The sequence below is a fragment of the Rissa tridactyla genome, chromosome 3 (genome assembly GCF_028500815.1).
Source record: "Rissa tridactyla isolate bRisTri1 chromosome 3, bRisTri1.patW.cur.20221130, whole genome shotgun sequence".
NCBI lineage: Eukaryota > Metazoa > Chordata > Aves > Charadriiformes > Laridae > Rissa > Rissa tridactyla.
The window spans coordinates 123,221,703-123,243,084 of NC_071468.1; the positions used below are offsets into that span (position 1 = coordinate 123,221,703).

The following is a 21,382-nucleotide window of genomic DNA, read 5'->3' on the forward strand; positions in this document are numbered from 1 at the left end:
CTAAGAAAGCACCAGCTTCTGCTATGCCTCTCCTTAATCTTCCTTTCTTTATTCCCATCTCCCTTAAAACACCCAGGAGGAATGCACAGGGGCCACAGTCTTCTGATCCTGTCCCTGCTCATATCCAGAGCCTAAGATACTATTTTATGACCCTGGATAAATCCCCTGGCTCTAATTCCCCACTCACGCAAAGAGCAAGACAGCAGCACTCCTGCCCCATTGCAAGCTATGCACAGGGGCACTCTGCCGCACAGCCTTATTAAAAAGTTGTTGTCACTCTCCTAGAGGATGACCCATGGCCCATGGAGGCAAGTTTCTTTCTCTGAGGAAGGCTCTGGTTCTCGCTAAGTTCAAGAAACTTGCTAAACAGTGCTTGGATATCACAGCAGGAGAAATCAAAGAGAGTGCTTCGATCCCAGCACCTGCATCTGAGTCAGCAGTCACATTAGCAGCTCACTGTCTTTCAGATCCAGCTCTTTCAGCCTGGCTTGGCCTTCAATCTATTATTTTCCTTTCTAAGCTCATCAGACTCATTCTTTATCTCCCACCGGCTGGCTTTCTTCTCTCTCCCACACCGTGCTTAGACAGACAGTCTGGCTGCATTTCGCTCTGCTTGACTTCTGCTTACAAAACTCTCAGATCCTGCTGCCTGCCCTTGAATCGCAGCCTGGCATGTCTTGTGTACTCTTGATAAAGAGACCAAGGGAAAGACATACAAACCCCTGTTTTCTCCGTGGCGATTGGCTTGGCTTCCTTTTATCTCTTACATTTGGGAGTGACTTTTGCACAACCACCTTTTCCTTGATGGCCCTGCTGCTGCTTCTTTTTTTTTTTCTGTTTCCTTCAGAAAGAGATAAAAATGGTGTTTAAAAGAAATGAACTGTGGCAGTGCTACATATGAAAGAACACGCTATTCACAGCTAATATACATAGTATATACATAATAAACCGTAATTCTGGTTAAAATGTTCTGAGCACTCCAGCTATGGATTTGGTCCTCCATGGCTGCTCCTCTCCCTAGGCACAGCAGCAGGCACGACTCACAAAAGGCGGCCCAGATGCCACGACCCGTTTTGGAGATTTTAGGACAGACACAGCCCAGCTGTGCCGAGGGAGTGAGAGCCTGCCAGAGGCACTACCGAGTTGACGCTGTGGGATGCTGAAAGGCCTCGGATGGGCGTGAGGGGGAGGAGGAACATGGCGGCGGGCTGCGCTGGAGCAGGCGGAAACGCGCTTAAATCCGTAAGAAAGCAGGATTAACGCTTCCCACCCCTCCCGAGACTGCTTCCTTTCCACACTGCGGGAACGAGGGCATCCTAGGCCCTCCCTTCCCAGCCTGCCGGGGGCGTCCCGGCCGCCCCGGCCCCCGCCCCGCGGCCCGGACAGGCCCCACCAGCCGCGCTCCCGCCCTCAAGTTGCCACGGCAACAGATCCCCGTCGCTCCTCGCGCCTGCGCGGATCCGCGCCCTGCCCCAGTGCGCATGCGCAGCCCCCCTTCGAGCGCCTGCGCACCGGGCGAGCCGGCGGTTGCCCTGGAGACGGCGTCGCCGGGGCCCGCGGAGGGAGCGCCTCCGCCGCCATGAGCTCGGAGCCGTGGCCGGGCCTGCCCTTCCTCCCAGGCTGCGCCTTCAGGGATCTCATGGTGAGCGTAGCCGTCCTCCCGAGGACTCCCTGCCCCCATTTCCCCCGGGACACCCCCCAGCCCCGACCTGGCCTGGCCTGGCACAAACACCCCTGAGAATCCCCCCTCTACACCCGCCACCTGCTCTGGGGTCCTGTCAGTGACATGCGACCTGTCCGGCTCCCCCCTTGAACGAACCGCCAGGGAACCTGGTTCTCCCTCAGACCCTCCCCTAACTCCTCAGGAGACCTAGTACCCGTAAACTCACATAATATTCCCCCAGGGGACATGTTACCCCACGAACCCATCCCGAGGGAACAAACGATTCCCTCGGACCACTCTCTCATTCCCCCAAGAGGTCTGTTACCTCCCAAATTCACCTAATATCCCTGAGGGGACTTGATATCCTGGGAACCCATGTCCTCAGAACCCACATCCTGGGAACCTTCAAACCCTTTAAACTCAGCAAACACCCTTCAGGGGACCTGGTGCCCTTTGAAGTGACCCCCAAGGGACCTGGTGCCCTGTAAACTCACTTGATGCTCCCCAGCAGATCTAATTCACACTGAACTCTCCCCCAGGGGACTTGGTGTTTCCCAATGCCAACAAATATCTGCTGAACTCATTTCTGGAGACCTGAACTCTCTGCACCCACCTGGTACCCCCTGACCCCACCCACAGCAGACCTGGCACTCCCTAAGTTCTCCCAATGTAATTTAAAGTCTGTTCCCAGGGGACCAGGTATCCCTGAGCCCAACCTTCAGGGGACTTGGTACTCTTAATCATGTCCCCAAGGAACTCATTGCACCCACCTGATAACCCCTGAAATTGTCATGATAGCTTTGGAGAGTTAGGTTCCCCCAGCCTCATTTGAGACACTAAAAGCTTTCCCTATAACTGCAGAACTACTATCTGCAAACACATACCATGAAGATCCAGTACCCCTGAATCCATCCAATAGTTCCCCTGCCAGTTCATGTGGTACCTCAAGGGAAGAAATATCCCCATATTCACTTTGCAGTCTTGAAACCTGATTCCCCCAGGGAAACTCCTGTTTCTCTGAACCATCTCAGTTTTCCCAAAGGGATGTGTTCTCAACCTCTACTCATTCTGATACTGCCCTGAACCAGGACCCTTAAGCACACCTGATATCCCCTCAACTGACTTGATATACTCAGGAGAACCAACACTGTCCTGGACCCACCCACCACCCTTAGTGGGACAGTTACACCCTGAAGTCACCAATCTCCTGAATACTCTCCTGATACCTCCTCCTGCAAAGCTCTGATAGTTCCACAGATGGTCTCCCAGTATTGCAGGGAGAAATGAATCCTTGATAGTCCATACGGAACTAATGGTCTGGAACCTGAGAACATGATAGTCTTCAGAGAACTGGTATCCTTCCACAGAACTGATACCCCCACAGCCTCCAGGTTCCTGCCAAGGAAGTGAGACACTCTCAGCTTCTCCCAGGTTCCTTGGAAGAAGTAGTGTCGTCCTCATCCTCCACACTTGAATTGATACCTAGATGAGGAAGCAAGCTGTCCTTTTCCCCATTCCCAGTGGCCCCCACATTGAGGATCTGGTAACACCAAGTCCTTGCAATATCATCTTGAGGAAGCAGTACCACAGATGAGAACTGATACCCCCTGAGTTCCTTCCAGTACTGTTTCAGAGCAGCTGACAGCTCCGCCCTTCCTTCTCTCTGGGGAACTAATATCTTGGGTCTTGACACCATTGCTCAACTTCAACTCAATGCTACTAGCGTCAGTTTGAGAACCCAGTACCCTGACTGCTTCCCTCAGAAGCAATGCTCCCAGACTTTTGTAGGGAACAGGTAGTCCAGGGCATGCCTTATATTTCCCTGAAGCTTAGTATCTTTAAGAACAGGCTCCTCAGTTTCCATAAGGCTCCGTATTCTGAGTGAGGTCCCTTCTTCCTCCTGCTCCCTGCCAGTACATCCAAGTTGCCTGGTCATCGGGCAAACAGGGCCCCGGTATGCTCTGGTATTGTAGGATAAGGAATCTCATGTACTTGCATGTGAACATTTGTCACGGGACATGTTCTACTGCAAAAAAAAGACATAACCTTGGGACAGTACTCCTTGTCCTTGATATTCCCATTGAAAACTGACACCTGCAGTACAAGCACCTCTCTGTCTCCCTAGATTGTACAGAAAAGAGAGCCTCTTACCAGTACGGTCTACCCTTTGGCAAATCTTCTCAAGTGACGGTAAGCCCCGCTGCAGGTCAGCCCACTCTGCTCTTCCCATATCACTCACAGAGCCTCTTAACTTCCTGGGACACAGACTTCATACTTATTTGACGTTTCAATGGAAATGCTTATTCTCCCAAATGAGGAAAGCTTCCCTTTCATCTCCTGCCACCACAATGCTCATGATATTTTGAGAGGAGTCTAGAGTACTTCCTAGATACCCTTGTGATAGAAATTACTATAGCTCTTGTTTGCTCCTCAGATGGAGTGGGGAAGAACCTCTAAAGGATTTTAACAACACTGAAGGGATCTAGTGCTCCCTTAGGAAGATATTGTCCTATGTTTCTTAAACCAGTGGTGGTATTGTCACTAATTCCTGTTGGACAGACTTGTTCTTGACATGATGTGCTCTTGACAAGGACTGTGTCATGATGGGCTTTGGTAAACCCAGTCCGGATCATTCTGGATGCTTTTTTGAGAGCCCAGTTTTCTCTGTTTTCCTAAATAGGACCCTCTCTTTTCCTTATTCTGCTTTTGTGTGGATTAGGATTACCCAAGGATAAATTGTCACTGTAGCAGTTTTAGTGGTGTCTTCCAGCATGAACAGTCAAACTGTTTTCTAAAAGTCAGTGACAACTGAGTTCTTCAACAGGAGAGTCATTTACTCATAACGAATGCTCCTAATCATGCAGTAATAAAAGTTATCTCAGAATTATTTTAACAATAGTATTTCCTCAATATAATTTATAACATCTTGGAAATCTGCAATGCAAATTTCTGCCCCTAGCAAAATATTATTCCCTCTATCAGTAAAATCCTGCCTGCTTTAGTCAAATGAATGCTTGTACTGACTTCAGCAGTGCTGTGTGTATGTAAGAAACACCCACGGGACTTAGCAGAGCAGATCGTTATTTTAGAGTAACTTGAAGTGTTGGTAATGTTTTAAGGAGATGTGGACTCCAGAATTGGTTTTGCAGTGTTCCTCAGGATGAGCCCTAGTGAGTGCCAGCAACCCACTTTGCCTCAATTTTCCAGTCCATAAAATGGGCATCAGGATACTTGTTTCTCAAGTGAATGCTAAGGAGTGCTGAAGAAAATCTCTGTGTTCAAATAAGATAGTATTGTCATTGCTTAGTGTTCAAGTGACAGAGGAACAGAGCCACTGGGAGGGGGAACAGCGTTTGTATGAAGTGGTATAGGCTTGGCAAAAAGAAAGACTTAATTCAGTGGAACTTCTTCAGATATGGACTGGCAGCAACTGAGATTAGGAGTCTACTTTCTGGGTTTTCCCTTTTAAATTTACATTAGTCACCTGATACTGTGAGATGTTATTGGCATCCATGCTCACTTGGGAGACCCTATCAACTTTGGGAGTCTTATGAATTTATGAGGTGTTTTCTTTAGGCAATGGTGGTCCCTTAAAAGCCTGTGCACTTCTGACAAACACTGATATTGCCCAATTTAAAGACAAACTTCCTGGTTCTCCTTGAATATTTTTCCCGCAGCTTTCCCTTGGTATTTATTTAACAGAAGGAAATGGCAGTTCTGTGGCAGGGCTAATGTTTATAAGACATTCCATTAACATGTCTTCAGTAAGCTCTCTTGTTTTCACCTGAACCTGTTTTCCTAACTGCTCCGTCCACAGCATTGCAAGATCTGTAGTACCAGTTTAAAGAGAAAACAGGCAACTATGTGAAATTCAAGTGGGGCCTTGAAGGTATAAATAAGATTAGAGGCTTAACCATGAGGGGTGAAGGAGGAGGTGGAGACGTGGTTCATATGCTTGATGTTGGACAGATTGCAAGTCTGGGTCTGTAAAAGGAGATGAAGCTTGTTCCTTCAGTGCTAGAAATGCGTACAACTCTGTTTTACTTGGCAAAAGTCAAGGTAAAGTCAGGGATTTTATTATCAGGGACTCACCATTTCTCCTGCTTTCTACGGAGCATTAAGTGTTGAAAGCCCAGTGGGAGCAGCCAGGCACGTGTTATTTCAAATGCTTTCAGGGTTGCAGGCTGGGTACCAGGCGTGATGGATTGAACAGCAAGTTGGGTAGCTTGGTGTCACTGAAGTCTGATCCTAATCTTCAGTAGTGAAGAACGGGACTGGGCTGACAGAGATCAGGTCCTTTTCACTGACATTTTCTTGTTGTGTGTCCTTAAGCAAAGCAAGGACCTTCCTGTGCCATCTGGATAATTATTTAGCTTGAAGAATGGCTCAGTAGCTGGCATCAAGCAGACAGCAAAGATAGATGAAAGGCTCCAAGAAGCTCAAAACCAAGGTTAAACCAACAAAAGAAAAAATAGCAGGCGAATCCTATAGCCAACAGTATACAGTACTCCCACAAATAGAATTCTTCTTGTCTTATAAGGTCTTACACTGTGGTAGAATAGAATAGAATAGAATAGAATAGAATAGAATAGAATAGAATAGAATATTTCAGCTGGAAGGGACTTACAATGACCATCTAGTCCAACTGCCTGCGTGACCCTTGCATAGACTGTGGAGAGAGATGATGAAACAGCTAATGTCCTTTGATACGTTTCATAACTGCAGTGCTGTGAGCATGACACACCTTGATTTAGCTCAGCAAAGAAAACCCTGTGGATATCATCCCCAGGAGAGGGTTAACAAAATAAATAGTGATGGAAAACACAGAAGGTGTACAAGGTGTAATAGTCAAGGGAGGACTGTAAGGCAAGGACAGGTCCCATGGTGCTCTGTACTGTCATAACACAGAGTAGGGAACAAAGAGTTTGTCAGATAAATACTAGGGCAGATAAAGTGCTGTCACCCCATTCTGGGCACTGAGAATGGTGGCAATAGGGAAAGTAAGCAATTTATGCTCTTGGGGAATCTCTGTCAGCACTAGGATTTGAGTTCACTCTGATGCTTTCTTCCTCCAGCCACTCACTGTTTTTTCAGCCTTCTTGATCTAAAGTAAAATCTGTAAAATCAGTAAAAGTTGATTGTAAATAACTGCTGCAGTAGGTTCTAATAAAATGCTGGGGGGGGCGGGGATTCTGGATATTACTCCTTTTTACTGTTTTTCTGTGCTTTCAGTAGCCGTATCTACTAAGTGCATGCAGTATTTTAACAGCTGGATTTCCTTCCACAGAAAACATCTTTTCATCGGTCCCAGACACTGGGCTACAAAAATGGATTTGCCTTTTCTCGGCTGCCAACAGTGGGGATTGGCGGGGAGCGACTGTATGTGAATCAGCTTTCTCAAGCTGAATTAGATGAATTATCCAACGTGAGACCCACGCTGACCTATGGGCAAGCCAAGCAGGCTCCACCTTCAGGCTTCATTCCAGCACACGTGGCTTTTGACAAAAAGGTATAAAGAAGCTTATTCCAGGAATATCGCTGGCCGAGTTCGGAGACATAAACAGTCAGCTCCAGGGTTCATGGGACAGTGTACAGCAGTTTTCAGATGCCATAGCCCTTAGTCAGAGACAGCTGAACCCCAGACTGAAAGAGGCTTTCTTTACTCGGGAGGAGGATTATAATACGTAAACGATGTAAGACATTCCCCACAATTTACGCTAGAGCATTTCCAGCAGGCGCTGGAAAAGAGGTTTGATTAACTCTGAAAAGCTTCAGTTTATAACCATTGCCCTGTAAACCACAGCCTGGCCTTCTGTGTTTCCAAAACTATATTGAGATTGTAACTGAGTTTAAACTGTAAAGGACAGTCTGCAATGGGGACCTTGTGGTCTATCTATTTGTGCTTGTGTTTGTCATCACAGCGTGTTACAGCCTGTGTTGCTCCATTAGTGCTTTCTGCGTTATATCTTGGTGATTGTATCAGACTAGAAGGTGGCTGTGTGTCCGCTTGGAGCAGCCCTGAGTTGACCCTTGATTTTTCCATGTGCCAGCGGCAGAGGCTGGAAGCTGGCGAGTGCAGCCGCAGCCGCGGACAGAGCAGTCGCTGTGGAGCGTGCGAGGCTCAGCAGATCTGAGCACATGCAGGGGTTTGGAAAGGCAGCCAACCCTCACCCCATCTGTGAGACAGTCTGGGGAACAGATGTGCCATGTTAATTACTGAGGCTATTCCTTCGGAGTAATGTAGATGTTGCTGTTTAATCTGCCAGATACTTCTCTGCCCCTTCATTCAAGCCAGAGTAGCAGCAGGAGCCCCAGTGCTGCTGGGGGAAATCATGGACCCTTTTGAAGCACTTTTGCTGGGTAGTAGGGACTTGCTGCCTTTATCATCACTTGATTACCTAGGCCTGTGGGCTGATGTAGGCTGGGCATGCAAGGCCTGATTGGTCTGCAAAGCTGACGATAGTAAAGTCACGTACATCAGAAAACTAGATTATTGTCAGTAACCAAGCCCTTGGCAGTAGGTGAAATAGCGGGTGATCAAGGAGGAGCAGGGAAAAGGCTGTATTTTTTCCCCCGTCTCAAGACTACCAAATTTGTAAAAGGCAGGTTTTGATAAAAGCCCTCACGATGCCTCTGCCATCGGTCACAGATTAGGCTGCAGCTGGCTTTGATGATTTTATAGATTATAATCCCGTAATTTTGCATTGCCAAAGCATATTACAAATAAATTATTTGTCTTAGTAAACTAATGATGGTGTTCAAATTGTTCCTCTCTTTCTCCCTTTGGGATATTGCCCCTTCGGCAGATTTTGAAGTTTGATGCCTATTTCCAGGAAGATGTTCCTCTTTCCGCAGAAGAGCATTACCGGATCCGCCAAGTGTGTATCTATTACTATTTGGAAGATGACAGCATGTCTGTCATAGAGCCTGTTGTGCAGAACTCTGGTCTTCCTCAAGGCAAACTTATCAGACGCCACCGGGTGCCCAAGAATGACCGTGGGGATCATTACCACTGGAAAGATCTGAATCGGGGCATGAACATCACCATGTATGGCAGGACGTACCGCATAGTCGACTGTGACCCCTTCACACAGGTGTGTTGCTTTTATGGACAACACTGACACAAAGAATCCCAGGAGTTATAGGGGGACAGACTTCTTAGAGTCCAGTAGTCTGCATCTGTAGCTTTCATAATATGGTTGCTCGAAATCTTTCATTTTGCTTCTTGTGAAGGCTTCTTTCTTCAGATTAATGGGGAGTTCAAGGTATGATATTTGCTGTGGGCATATAAATTGCTCAGTATTTTTGCCGCAGGACTGCTGGGATCCCATCCTTTGTCATCAGGACTTCTCCTTACAATGCAAATTCTAAGTTCATTTCCGTGTATACAACAGTTTAATTGCTTAGAGTCCAGATGAAACATTGTGCATGCATGAGAGGAAAATTACTGATCCTAAGTCTTTTCTGATTTCATACTTCTCTGTTAAGAATAGGGGAAGGGAATGCAGTCAGTAACTCTGCACCCATCTACAGCCAAGCCACAGGAGCAGTCATGATCTGTGGGTTGAGAATCGTGGTATGAACTGACCTTTCTAAGAGAGCTTACTCATTGCCTGCTTTTCTATTTCTGGCTATTTCTGTACCAGTAAATGAAATAATAACAACCCAATAACAAATAATAAAAAATACTAGTATAATGGTATCCTGTTAGGTTGTCCCCGGTATAATCTCAGCCTTGGTTGACTACTATTCTTCCAAGCAATTCCCAGGAGCAGTTCAGCAGATAGAATGCTCCAGGGACCATTCCAGATAGGTGAGTTATGTGCAGCCAATCTGTCCTGGAGGCTGAGAGAGTTTAGATGCAGGCAGTTCCTTGCCAATTGTCCTGAGCGCCCAGGAATGTTCCCAAGCATGTGTAATATATTGGTATATATGTGGGTGTTGAGAACGTGTGGGGCCAGCTCTGCTGGTCAGTCAGTTGACATCAAATAAAGAGCTGGTTCTCATGTTAATTTTGGTTGGTTGACGGAAAACATGAAATGAGCTACATGGGTCTACATCTCAAGGCCATCATTAACTGGCATCCTCCAGACAAGAAAATAGTGAGTCTGGAAATGTGAACCTGCCTTGTGAGTCTTCAGGGTGATCTCACATGCCTGGTGGAGGTGTTTGCATAGGTTCTTCCTGGGCTGAATGTTTTCACGGGCCACTTCCCAAGGCCAAAAAGGGAAGAAGTCCATTGACTGAGAATTTTGGGTCACTGATGTGAGTACACAAGTAATACCCTAGAGTTTGTTGATGCATCCGAGGTAAGCAAAAAATCTCTTTATAAACAAACAGATTGTCCTCTTTCTGTGGGAAAAGTACTCCTCCTGAAAGACAGACTGAAGGTGCCACTGTGGCACATATCCTCATGGCCTGAAGGGCCTTGGTAGGCGTGGTATGGGTAACACTAACTTCCACAGTCTGACATAATGGGGTCTGACATATAGGTCTCTTGCAAAATCAGACTGACTACATCCACAGTTATGCACTAATCTAATCTTTTTTGTTCACGCGAAAGAGGCCAACAGTTATCCTCTATTTAAGGTCAAGGAAAACTGTGCTCAAGTAAAGTCTGAGTTAAGATTCTGAGGACAGGACTGCGCTAAGTGATTAAAGGGTGAACAAAGTTTAAACAGAAACATCTTGGTCATCTTCTGTTGTATTTCCTATTGCAGTAGAACTAATACTCCTGCAGCCTGGTGGTCTGTGAGGAATGAATTGCAGTGTTCTGTCAACGCTCATCTCAGCTCACCTGTAATCTCTAGTTATCTCTTACCTTCAGAACTCACGGCAGCATTAATACCTTAGATGACCTTCCTAGGTGTTCCTGGAGAGCCAAGGAATTGAACTGAACCCTCCAGAGGAAATGGTTTTTGATCCTTACACTGAACTGCGTCGGATGCCTGCGCGCAAGTACGTCACACCATCAGATTTTGACCAACTCAAACAGTTTCTGACTTACGACAAGCAGGTGAGAGAACTGGTAGTGATGACCCACGTTACAGACTATAAGTGTTATTGAAACCCGAGTTTTGTGATTCTAAAAAATCTCAGTCCACTGAACAAAGTCCTATTTTTCTCCTTTCTTGGCTTTTGTAAGAAACAAAATCTTTTATCTTTTTACTGGGCTTTATGCCTTGTGAGCAGCTTCTCTTTGGATTGCAGAGCCTATGCTCTAGATCCTCCATCTCTCTCTTGCTTTCTGTTGGGGTGAGATAAGCCACCTGCCGCAGGAAGTTAGCAGATAGGGCCAGATGCAGTTCTAATACAAACGGGCATGGTGCATCCACTCCTCTCTTCCCCCAAAACATTGATGCCAGGTGCCAGAGTGGACAATTTCAGACAAACACAAATGCCACTTGCTCTGACTGAATTCTCCCTGTGCACACAGTTGACTAACACTCTCCTCCCTGCTCCTCTGGATCCTCTTATTTTCATCTAGCAACAATGTAAGAAACCCTATAGACTACATCTATACTAGAAAATAAAACAGGCCCAGGACATGACCTGAGTTCTGCATATTGTTCCTGGCCATCAGCTAGATGTTAGTTAGCACAGGTCAGGATCGTATCCAGTTGCCATTTTGGATATGGTCCCCCGTTTAGAGGGGAGAAGACGGTTTTGCTGTGTGGATGCAAGCTGGGCCATTCCTGCCATTTTACCGCCAGTTTAGCCTTGGTGAGTCAACTCTGCACTGGGCCAACTCTGCCTGCAACAGCCATTGGGCTGCCTGTTTCGGAGCTGTACCTTGGGGAACTCTTATAGAATCATAGAATGGCTTGGGTTGGAAGAGGACCTTAAAGAACATCTAATTTCAACAGCCCTGCCCTGGGCAGGGACACCTCCCACTAGACCAGTTTGCTCTTAAGCATTGCAGTGTGAAGAGTTTTATTTCTGTGGCATTACAAGATGATATTTCCACTTGGCAGAAATAAGATGGGGTCTGCAGTGAATGCAGCCTACCCAGGACTTCCGAGTGCTTTCCCCTCTGCCTTCCTCAGCATGAGAGTAGTAACAAATTGGCCATGAAACCTCTAAGAGGTTTAAAAGTCAAAACAAGATTCTGTCTTGCTGTGTTAAATTTAATTTTAAAAATCACTTCCCTTTGGAATACTTCTCTACTTATTCCTGGGCAATTGTTTTCTGCTACTTTGTCTTCATTCCCCCCCCATTTTTCCTCATGCTTCCTGAACTAAGTATCATGCCTTAGCATAAGCTGTTCTCTCTCATTTGCTGCTTTCAAGGTAAGCCAGGCCTGTCCAGCTCTCCAGACCCCTGCTGCCCTTCACACTGCTGCCTCAGTAGCCCATTCCTCCCAGTACCCACAGTACAAAGGCTTGGTTCTTCTGTCGCTGGCAGAGAAGTTTGCTGAGATGCCTCCAATCACCCAACCCATTTCAACCCACCTTGTTTGGCCAAAGCATTAGTAATTCTAATCCATGGTTTGTTTTCTCTGTCTCTTTTTTCTCCACTCTAGGTCCTCCGCTTCTATGCCATGTGGGATGACACTGACAACATGTTTGGTGAGAATCGGCCTTATATCATCCATTACTACTTGGCAGATGACACAGTGGAGGTTCGGGAAGTCTACAAGCAAAATGATGGTAGAGACCCCTTCCCAATACTGATAAAACGCCAACGCTTGCCCAAAACCTTCATGGAGAAGAAAAGTAAGTTTAGATTGGCCAGCAAATCTGACTATGCTAAAGTACCTTGGTGGGTAGACACATATGTGGTGGCTGTCTCAGAGGTATCACTGAGTCTGGAGAATTTTTGCTGAGAACAACGACTCCCCAAGTGTCGTTGGTTTCTGGCCAAAGAAAAGTTCTTTAAATGATCACTAAATTCTTTATCTTTTGGGAAACAGTGGCAGTACTGCAGTGCCAACAGCTTGCTATAGTATCCCTTTTCACCAGGAAATGCTAACATCTACCTGATTGATTTATTTTTCGTTTTGCTCTCTTGTCCTTAGAGACCTTCCCAAGCTGTGTGCTGGAGATCTCTGATCAGGAGGTGCTTGAGTGGTACACAGCTAAGGATTTTGCTGTCGGCAAATCTACCACCCTCCTTGGACGCACCTTCTTCATCTATGATTGCGATGAGTTCACACGAAACTTCTATCGTGACAAATTTGGCATCACAGACTTCCAGCCAGTGGAAATAAAGAAGAAACCACTTGAGGAAGTTCCACAGGTACTGCAAACAATTTCTCAAAGAGGGGGATGAAAGGATACAGTAGGTATACGCTTTTAGAGTAAAGTATAGTTTCAGCTCAGTAAGAACCTATAGTAAACAAGTTCATCTTAAAGAAAAGAGCAAATAACTTGAAAAAGACAAGGCAAGAATGGTCATAGTCGATATTAAAGTGAAAGTCCTCTGAAACTGTTGATTTCTGATGCTGTAAAGGCCAAAGCACTTGTTAATAGTGATAGAAAGATCTCTGGTTATGTCTATAGTAGAAAATTAAACAGTGTCAGGGTTTGGTTTTGGCTCGGAAGCCAACAGGCACAGTCTGGCTGCACTCATACTACTAGTCTCCCTCACCCTCCAAAACAGGGTTGCCAGGCCCAAACTGCCTCCTGGGGATGGTCACAGCCCTTGTTACCTCCCAAACCGAGCCTAGGAATGGTTTGAAGAGCTAGCTGGCCTGGACCACAAAAGCGATGGATATTAGGTTAACAGTGTAACCATATAGATTGTTGAGTTTCTGTTTACAGGAAGGTTTAGTTATTAGCATAGCCATAGTCTCTTTATTCCAAGAAATTACTTGGCTTTCTGAATTTCAGATTTTCTTAATTCTCTTACTTATTTTCTATAAGTGAGGGGTCCAACACATAGCCAGGCTAGTAGCATCTCTGCTGGGCAGGATTTCACAGCTATTGCTATCTGGTGACAGAAGATTTCTGATAAGCTGTCTTGCAAACATTGTCTTGTTCTTAGTTTCAGCTGCTTATGCTTGATATCTCCTCTGCACGCAGGTAATTCCTCCCTATAATGGTTTTGGCTTCCTTGAAGACTCTCTTCAAAACTGCTTTTCTCTGCTTCCAAAGCCTCCCCGGAAAGATATAATTAAGATGCTAGAGAATCACCACAAGGTGCTGCGATACCAGGTGGCCCTGGTAAGTGCTTTCCTTGATAGTATAGTGCCAGTTCATGTTGTCGAGTCAGGATGGGAGGAACAGCCTGCTCAGACAAGGCTGTTAGCAAATTCTCCTCTGTGCTGGTGAGAAAAGAGAGTTCCCCAACCCAACACGAGTGCCCCTCGGGGGATGCCGTTGGGTTATTGCGTACTTGCTGTGACAATTAGTAGCACACAAAGGTAGAAAAAAAAAAACCACAAAAAAAAAACAAGGCCAGAAAGTACAAACCAGACATGCTATAAAACCACAGCCATTTATGGAAAAACTCCCACTGACATCAGCACGTGACAGATGGCCCTAACTGAAACAGCATTGCAACTGGGCACTGCGCCTCTGCCTGCCTTCAACCGCCGCCACAAGCGTCAGTTTGCTTTCTCTCTGCTGCCGGCTCCCAGCACCTTGTCCTTCTCCAGGCTAGTCCTGGCCACAGCAGCCAGCCAGGGGCTGTACTAGCAGAGCAGCCACGTGCCAGCGGAGAAGCCAGGGAGTCCACGGGGATGGTGCTTTCCACCCACGGCAACGACATTCAGGCCCTGGCCTTTGTGCCAGCTTTACAGTTGGTTTATGCAAGGAGCCGCTGGCACGTCCAGCCGTAGCGATGGCATTTCCTGTGCTGCCTGGTGCCTGCCCTCTCCAAACACTCAGGGTGAATAAGGGCTGATTTCTTTTTCCTATTGTGCAGGAGTTCCTAAAGGTCACAGCTGACGAGTTCAGATCCACTTAATTTTAAACTAAGCAAGTAAAGCCACTGATGTGTCAGGGGAGTGTCTTCCTGTGACTAAGAGCTGGCATGCTCTCAGGCACCCATTATAATGAAAAATATAACTTTAATACTAAATTTTACAGCCAGTCTCTCTCTGTGATGAATCATTCCATATAGGATATTCCTTTCTCTTGGGTTACTCAGCCTGTGGAAACATTGAATATGTTTGGCCACTGCGTCCCAGATTCTGCTTCTGTTAGCCTGGCGAGAGCAAGTAACCTTTGAAATTCAGATACTTAACGCTGTCTAGGGCTTTGTTACGCTACGTCAGCATATCTGTAGCTTTTGGCCTACATCAAGCGCTTTGTTTAGTCAGTTCTAAAGAAAGCTATGAACTCTGAGATGCTTATGAGTGGGTTACTAGGTGCTCCTAAGCACCCCAGGAAAGAAAAACCTGGTTGAAATGTTCTTTTCCAAAGCCACTCCCTTTCCTCCAGGAATCACCAAACCCCGAGGACAGAAAACGTCGTTTCATCCTCTCTTATTTCCTCTCCAATGACATGATCAGCATCTATGAACCCCCAGTCCGTAACTCTGGCATCATTGGAGGCAAATACTTGGGAAAGACAAGAGTTGCCAAACCAGGCTCTACTGCAGACAATGCCATGTACTATGAGCCCTCTGACCTCACCATCGGTTCTACAATTGAAGGTAAAATCCAGCCTGGATTGATAATACTCTCTGAGCATTGGTTTTCAGTGCCTGCTCTGGTATGTCATTTATTGCACGGACAGTGCACGTACTTTTCTTCCCTTGAAAGATCTGTTCCTTCTGGCTCTCATCACATTTGAGTTTCCAGACCACCAGCTGGTGTACATTGATATAACTCTGTTATTGTCACGTTTGGACCCTTGACATAATTAGGAGAAGAGCTAAGTTTTCCATCGTATGTGTTCAGTTTACATTTTCAGACCAGCCAGGATTCAGAGGCTTAAAGCTATGCCAGATGACTACCAGCAGCAAAGGCCATAAATCTACCCTGTAAGGAAAATAAATGTAATACTGAAATATTTAGAAACACACCAGTGCTAATGGGGGAGTCGTAGGCCCAAGCATGGGGCTTTTGCTCTCAGCAGCTGCTTTTCTTGCAGCAAAACTCCCTTTGAGTCAGTGAAACTATTCTCAAGGATGGAAACAAATAGCAGAGCTCGCACAAACTTGAGCCCAGCCAGAAGAGAGAATCTGTGGTCTCTCTTGGATGATGAAGTGACTTACCCATGCTGAAAAGCAAGTAACTCTGCTTTCTTTAATGCCTCTTCCCCAGTGTTTGGCCACAGGTTTGTTATCACTGATGCTGATGAGTATGTGCTTAATTATATGGAGAGCAATGCGGAGAGTTTCCCTGCGGCCACACTGCAGTCCCTGAGGGATCATTTTCGCCCACGGCAGGTGGTAAAGGAGACTGCCAACAGGTAGGCTTCAAAGAATGGTGTTGTGGAGCTAAATAAGACTCAGGGTTGACATCTAAGGGCGTTTCCAGCAGCCTCCATGGGCTCCAGCCCATACCTAATGCCTGCTCAGCTGGTTATTCAGCTCCAAGAGCCTGTGTTTGGACACATACAGAGGGGGTCAACTGTGTACAATGTAATGTACGGCTGCTGATAATCCAAAACCCTTGTGGGACAGCTCTGGCTCAGCAGCAGAGATACTTTTGGCTAGAAGTCATCTTTTCCCAAAAGACAGCAGTTAACTGTAACAGATGCTGCTAACAGTATCTGTGTGAGCCACTTCAGAGTCGCAGGCTCAGGTTGGTGGAGCCTTTTTTTTTTTTTTCCATTTGCTCTGGCTGTGCTTATCAGCCCATCAGAACCCAGACCGATTCCTCTTTTTTAGCTGTCTGGACCTGTTTTGTGTGACCCAGTAACAACCCTATTACCTCTCATGACACTTTAGAGTCAGATAGTATCATGGTAGTTCAGGGGCTCTGGTTGAAATTGGAGTTGCATACAGTTCCTGGGACTGTATGGAGTGCACAAGGAAACGCTCCTTGTTCCAGAGCACTTGCAGACAAAAGGGGCATGGGGGAAATGTCCTGCAAAGGGAAAATAGTTTACCTAATGCTCCAAGATGAAGACTGAGCTTCATCTCCAAGTTCAAGCAGGGATGAGCTTGCCATAAATACCAAGCACCCCAGAAGCCTGCTGCCTATTCAGAAATACAGTCTGGTTAGCCATGGTGGGCAGCCAGTACCCAAGTGTCACAGTAAAGCTGCCAGAAGTAGCTTTTACATGGAGTCCCGTTCTTCCTTTCTTCTACAGTGACATCGCCACGATTGGGACCAGCAAGCAGGAACTGGATGAATTAATTAGGCAGGTTCAGGAAGAACTGAAGCTCCATAAGTCCTTGAACAACAAGAACATTCGTGAGGCGTTTCTTCAGTGCAACAAGGATGGTTCTGGCATGCTTCACAAAGCCAAATTTTTAGCCCTTTGTGACAGCTTGGGTGTGCCAACCAAAGCCTTTCTGGTTAACAAGGTCAGAAGGAAGGGGTGCTCTGCATATCGAATTCCTCTCTTATAGTTCTTCCAAAAGATTTCTTCTAGAAACCAACCCTAGCCAGGCGAGAACGAAAGCTGCTCTACCCTACAAAGGGGAACAGCTTCAAGAAAAGGGCAAGAGAGCCCCAATTCAGAAAGGCCTCTGAGCTGTTGGACTGACCCCGTGTCTTAAAGGAGGAGATAATAATTGCTGTCCTCTAAGTAAAGGGAAGAAATGTTACCCAGGTTGCCCCCAAAATGAGCAGCCTAGTGTTTGGCTACGCTGTTATGTGGAATCTGAAAATGCCTGCTGGCCCAGGGCTGAGAGATGAGCAGAAGAGGTTGTATATCATGATAGAGACCAGGCATAGGCTACTGCAGAGCTATGGAGTATCTGTCATGACTTAAGCACACCTGGGCTTGAGTCGAGATGACACTGAGGTGCTTTAGGGGTCAGCCTTAGGAAAGCTTAGACCCATTCTGGATTTAACAGCAACTGAATTGAAGATTTGAGAACTAAGTATTGTACCAAAAAATAATAATCACATAGAAATCAGAGTCATAACCGCTTGGTTAACACAACTAAAACATAGGCTTGCTGGGCACTCTGAGCATTAGCACATGGAGATCACAGTCTGCATAGCAGAGAACGTGAGGGAAACTGAAGAGGAAAAAACTCCTGAAATGGGGATGGAGGATCCTTTCGGGAATATGACTGGCAAGGATGCTTTCTTAGCATAATGTGATACGCAGTAGATTAGTGGCCAATAAAGGCAGACTCAGAGTTTAAAGAAATCTAGAAACCAGAGGGAGTATTTCCCCTGCTAAAAAAAAACCAAAACCCACAACATGAGCACCGATATAGGCTGGGCAGTGACTGGCTTGAGAGCAGCCCTGAAGAAAAGGACTTGGGGGTGCTGGTGGACGAGAGGCTCAACATGAGCTGTCAGTGTGCACTAGCAGCCCAGAAAGCCAATCGTACCCTGGGCTGCATCAGGAGAAGCGTGGCCAGCAGGTCGAGGGAGGTGATTCTCCACCTCTACTCCACTCTCGTGAGACCCCACCTGGAGTACTGCGTCCAATTCTGGAGCCCCTATTACAAGAAAGATATGGACGTGCTGGAATGTGTCCAGAGAAGGGCCACGAGGATGATCAGAGGATTGGAGCACATCTCCTATGAGGACAGACTGAGAGAGTTGGGGTTGTTCAGTCTGGAGGCTCCGAGGAGACCTTCTAGTGGCCTACCAGTATCTTAAGGGGGCCTACAAGAAAGCTGGTGAGGGACTTTCTAGGACGTCGGGTAACAGTAGGACTAGAGGGAATGGATCAAAACTAGAGATGGGTCGATTCAGACTGGACGTTAGGAAGAAGTTCTTCACCATGAGGGTGGTGAGACACTGGAACAGGTTGCCCAGAGGGGTGGTGGAAGCCCCATCCCTGGAATTTTTTAAGGCCAGGCTGGACAGGGCTCTGAGCAACCTGATCTAGTGGGAGATGTCCCTGCCCATGGCAGGGGGGTTGGAACTAGATGATCTTTAAGGTCCCTTCCAACCCTAACAATTCTATGATTCTATGATTTTCTAAACCAGCCAACAGTAAGCATCACAGCTGTGGTTAGAAAGGTGCACAGGCAGGCTATTTATGTCTCTGAATGTGCGCTGAAAAAAGGCCTTTGATGGGCACGCAGGGATTATGCTGTATTAGAGTTCATCGGAGACCACTCTGCCCTGAGGAATTTACAACATGGTGACAGTCCTTCCTGTTCCTGCGCCGAGAATGGGAGATGAAGTGACGTGCCCAAGAGCATGTGGGGAACCTGTGACAATTGAGGCTGAATCCCCGTGTTTGAATCCCCACCTACTCACTAAAAGCATCCCTTTTCTCTCTTTAAATCTTAATAATAGTTTGCTCGGAGCCCTCAGAATTGTGGCAGTGCTATTTATGAAACATATGGCAGATGATAGTTAACTACTGTCTGGATTGGAGAGGAGCACAGCTGTCAGTCACACAAGAGCAACCCTAGTAAATCTGTCTCCAAGCGACAAGGGGAAGAAGAATCCTTTCAAAGAACTGTGATATTAGACCTTTTCCATCTCCCTGGGTGTCAGAAGGAGATTAGTTATGCAATTAAAGAAACAAAACCCCTCTTTCTTCCCCTTAAACATACAAAGGCTATAGCTCTGTAACACAACGCAGGGTCAGGCACGGATACCAGAGCCGGCTCATTAGCATGGCTGCGGCTGAGCTCGATTATCTGTGCCTCCACTTTATGCCATGTGCACACACCAAAGTGACACCACTGACCGGTAACTGTTCAGATACGCTGCCCCCGTCCCACTTTTGGCAGGGATTTCTCTGGGGTTTCTGAAAGATTTGCCGTGGCTTATGTCAGTCTGTGGCCATGCTTCGGTTTTTTTTGTGGATCTATTGCCACTGTGGTGATACTCAGAAAGCAATCAGGATTAAACTCAAACACTTTAATTCTTCTCCTTGCATAGATTAGTGTCACCTATAAGCATTCAAGCTTATCTGTGATTCAGGGCTACTGACGTGGTAGGCTCTTCCACACATGGGAATCAGATCTGCTCTGTCACACAAGGAGTACTTCTGGGCACTTTCCCCTAAAAAAAATATTTGTAGCTTCTTCCAACTCTTTATGGTGTTTATTTGTTGTTTTTTTCCCCCAGCTGATTGACCTGTGTTCTTGTGAAGACAAGATAAACTACCGCGACTTCCTTAGAGCCTTCCCCTCGTGATCTTCACCCAGAAGTTGAAGCACGAGACCAGCAATAAAATTCTTAGCTGAGTTGACTTGAAGACATTGTACCTCAAAAAGGATGCTCTAGTTTTCACCTTTGCTTCATTCGTTCTCTCCCTCCCTTCCTTCCCAGCTAATTTCATGCTCACTTTTGTTAACCTTTATTCCTTCCTAACCTCTACCTGCCCTTTTAGTCATCACCAAACTCAACCTCACAACTGCCGGATATTGAAATGAAACTCCCGGCAATAAAAAATGCAGAGAACCAAAGCCAAGTTCTCCTGTTGATCTCTCAACTTTTTAATGCACTACAGCAAGCCTTGCTAGAGCTAAAGCCCTCTAAAGCCTGGAGTGATAACCACTTTAGATTTCTCTTACAGAGTCGAAAGCCGCCTTTCACCTTCAAGCAGCGAAGACTGCCACTTTAAATTGTTATTTGCATTGCGAGAAGATCTAAGAGCCCTGCCACGGACCACGATAAACTCACGCTTGCTAGTCTGAATGTAAGCAAGTCATGCATGGCTGCTATAAAAGTGTTAATAAATCTGCTTTAAAGAGAAGTACTTCGATGTCTGGAATAGCCATGGATTAAACTAAGGGGAAAAAACCCCACAAAACTGTGATTCTGGGTTTACTTGAAAGGGAGTGGGGAGTTTAGCTGTCGCATAGCTATGGAGATAGCAGGGGTCTGTACACAAATTGCTGACAGCAGCTATACATTTTTTAATCAAAAAGGTTGGGAGGATGGTTTTAGGGCTGAGATATTATCTAAACCCATCTTATGCAACCTGTCACCTTACCAGACAGGTCCAGTGAAAAGGGAAAACTAGCGATTGGCACAGCAATAGAGTTATGACACTCAGGCTCTACTTAGAATTACATTTCTCATCTCTGCGTGAAGGTAAAGGTGCAGGGACCTTCTCACCCCAGATGACACCTGCCAGGTGTTGCCATTGAGCACGCATGAAAGGCAGCTACCATGCACGCAGCAGAGAACAAAGCTCTTTGGAAGAAAACGCTGATTTAAATCAGCTTTTGTGCTGTGGGTTCCCACTTCCCCTCAGAGAGCTGAGAGTCTCCACATGACAGCTCCCTCCTGCCTGCTCCGAAAGGTCACCACTGTTCTTCCCCTCTGGGCCCGTTTTGTGCTGCTGCTCACTCCGACCAAGAATCGTTACAGCTCTCTCTGGTCCACCTGGGATCTCAAAGCATGGCTTGGCACTGCACAAGGTGCCTTCCATGCAGCAGCTGACAAAGGCGAACTTCTAAAGGCCACCGTAATCAGCTTTTCCAGAGCCCCAGAACTTAAGAGATGAAATTACTGGAGCTGTAGGCTGTGGAAAAGAAAGTCAGAAACTGTTTTCTGCACATGCCTCGAAACTGTAACCTAATACTCAGCCGAATGATGTAGCATGCCTGGGGCCAGCTGCAGAAAGTATACAGTTTGGCTCACCATAAAGTATGCACCTAAACCACATCAGACAAATCATATCCTACAAATGCCCTCATCCTCCCCTCCCAACGATGAAAGCAGCC

General features: G+C 46.4%; 1 protein-coding gene across 2 annotated transcripts; it reads left to right on the top strand.

Moving 5' to 3' along the window:
* Positions 1 to 1,518: 1,518 nt before the first annotated feature.
* Positions 1,519 to 20,452, top strand: EFHC1 (EF-hand domain containing 1). Of its 2 annotated transcripts, XM_054196630.1 has the most exons (11): positions 1,519 to 1,642; positions 6,951 to 7,172; positions 8,470 to 8,757; positions 10,530 to 10,679; positions 12,186 to 12,378; positions 12,681 to 12,901; positions 13,687 to 13,827; positions 15,049 to 15,262; positions 15,876 to 16,023; positions 16,870 to 17,086; positions 19,776 to 20,452. In XM_054196630.1, the coding sequence occupies exons 1-11, from the start codon at positions 1,580 to 1,582 to the stop codon at positions 19,842 to 19,844; spliced, it is 1,926 nt and encodes a 641-aa protein (XP_054052605.1). In that variant the 5' UTR covers positions 1,519 to 1,579; the 3' UTR covers positions 19,845 to 20,452. The 2 variants fall into 2 exon arrangements, with proteins under 2 accessions (XP_054052605.1, XP_054052606.1); XM_054196631.1 differs by lacking the exon at positions 16,870 to 17,086.
* The last annotated feature ends 930 nt before the right edge of the window (positions 20,453 to 21,382 follow it).

What these genes read in the sequence shown, in the direction of transcription:
- EFHC1 (XM_054196630.1), top strand. Translation starts at nt 1,580, where the DNA reads ATGAGCTCGGAGCCGTGGCCGGGCCTGCCCTTCCTCCCAGGCTGCGCC. An exon ending in CACTTGAGGAAGTTCCACAG is followed by an intron (nt 12,902 to 13,686) that starts GTACTGCAAACA and finishes CTCTGCACGCAG; the next exon opens with GTAATTCCTCCCTATAATGG. An exon ending in GTAAAGGAGACTGCCAACAG is followed by an intron (nt 16,024 to 16,869) that starts GTAGGCTTCAAA and finishes TTTCTTCTACAG; the next exon opens with TGACATCGCCACGATTGGGA.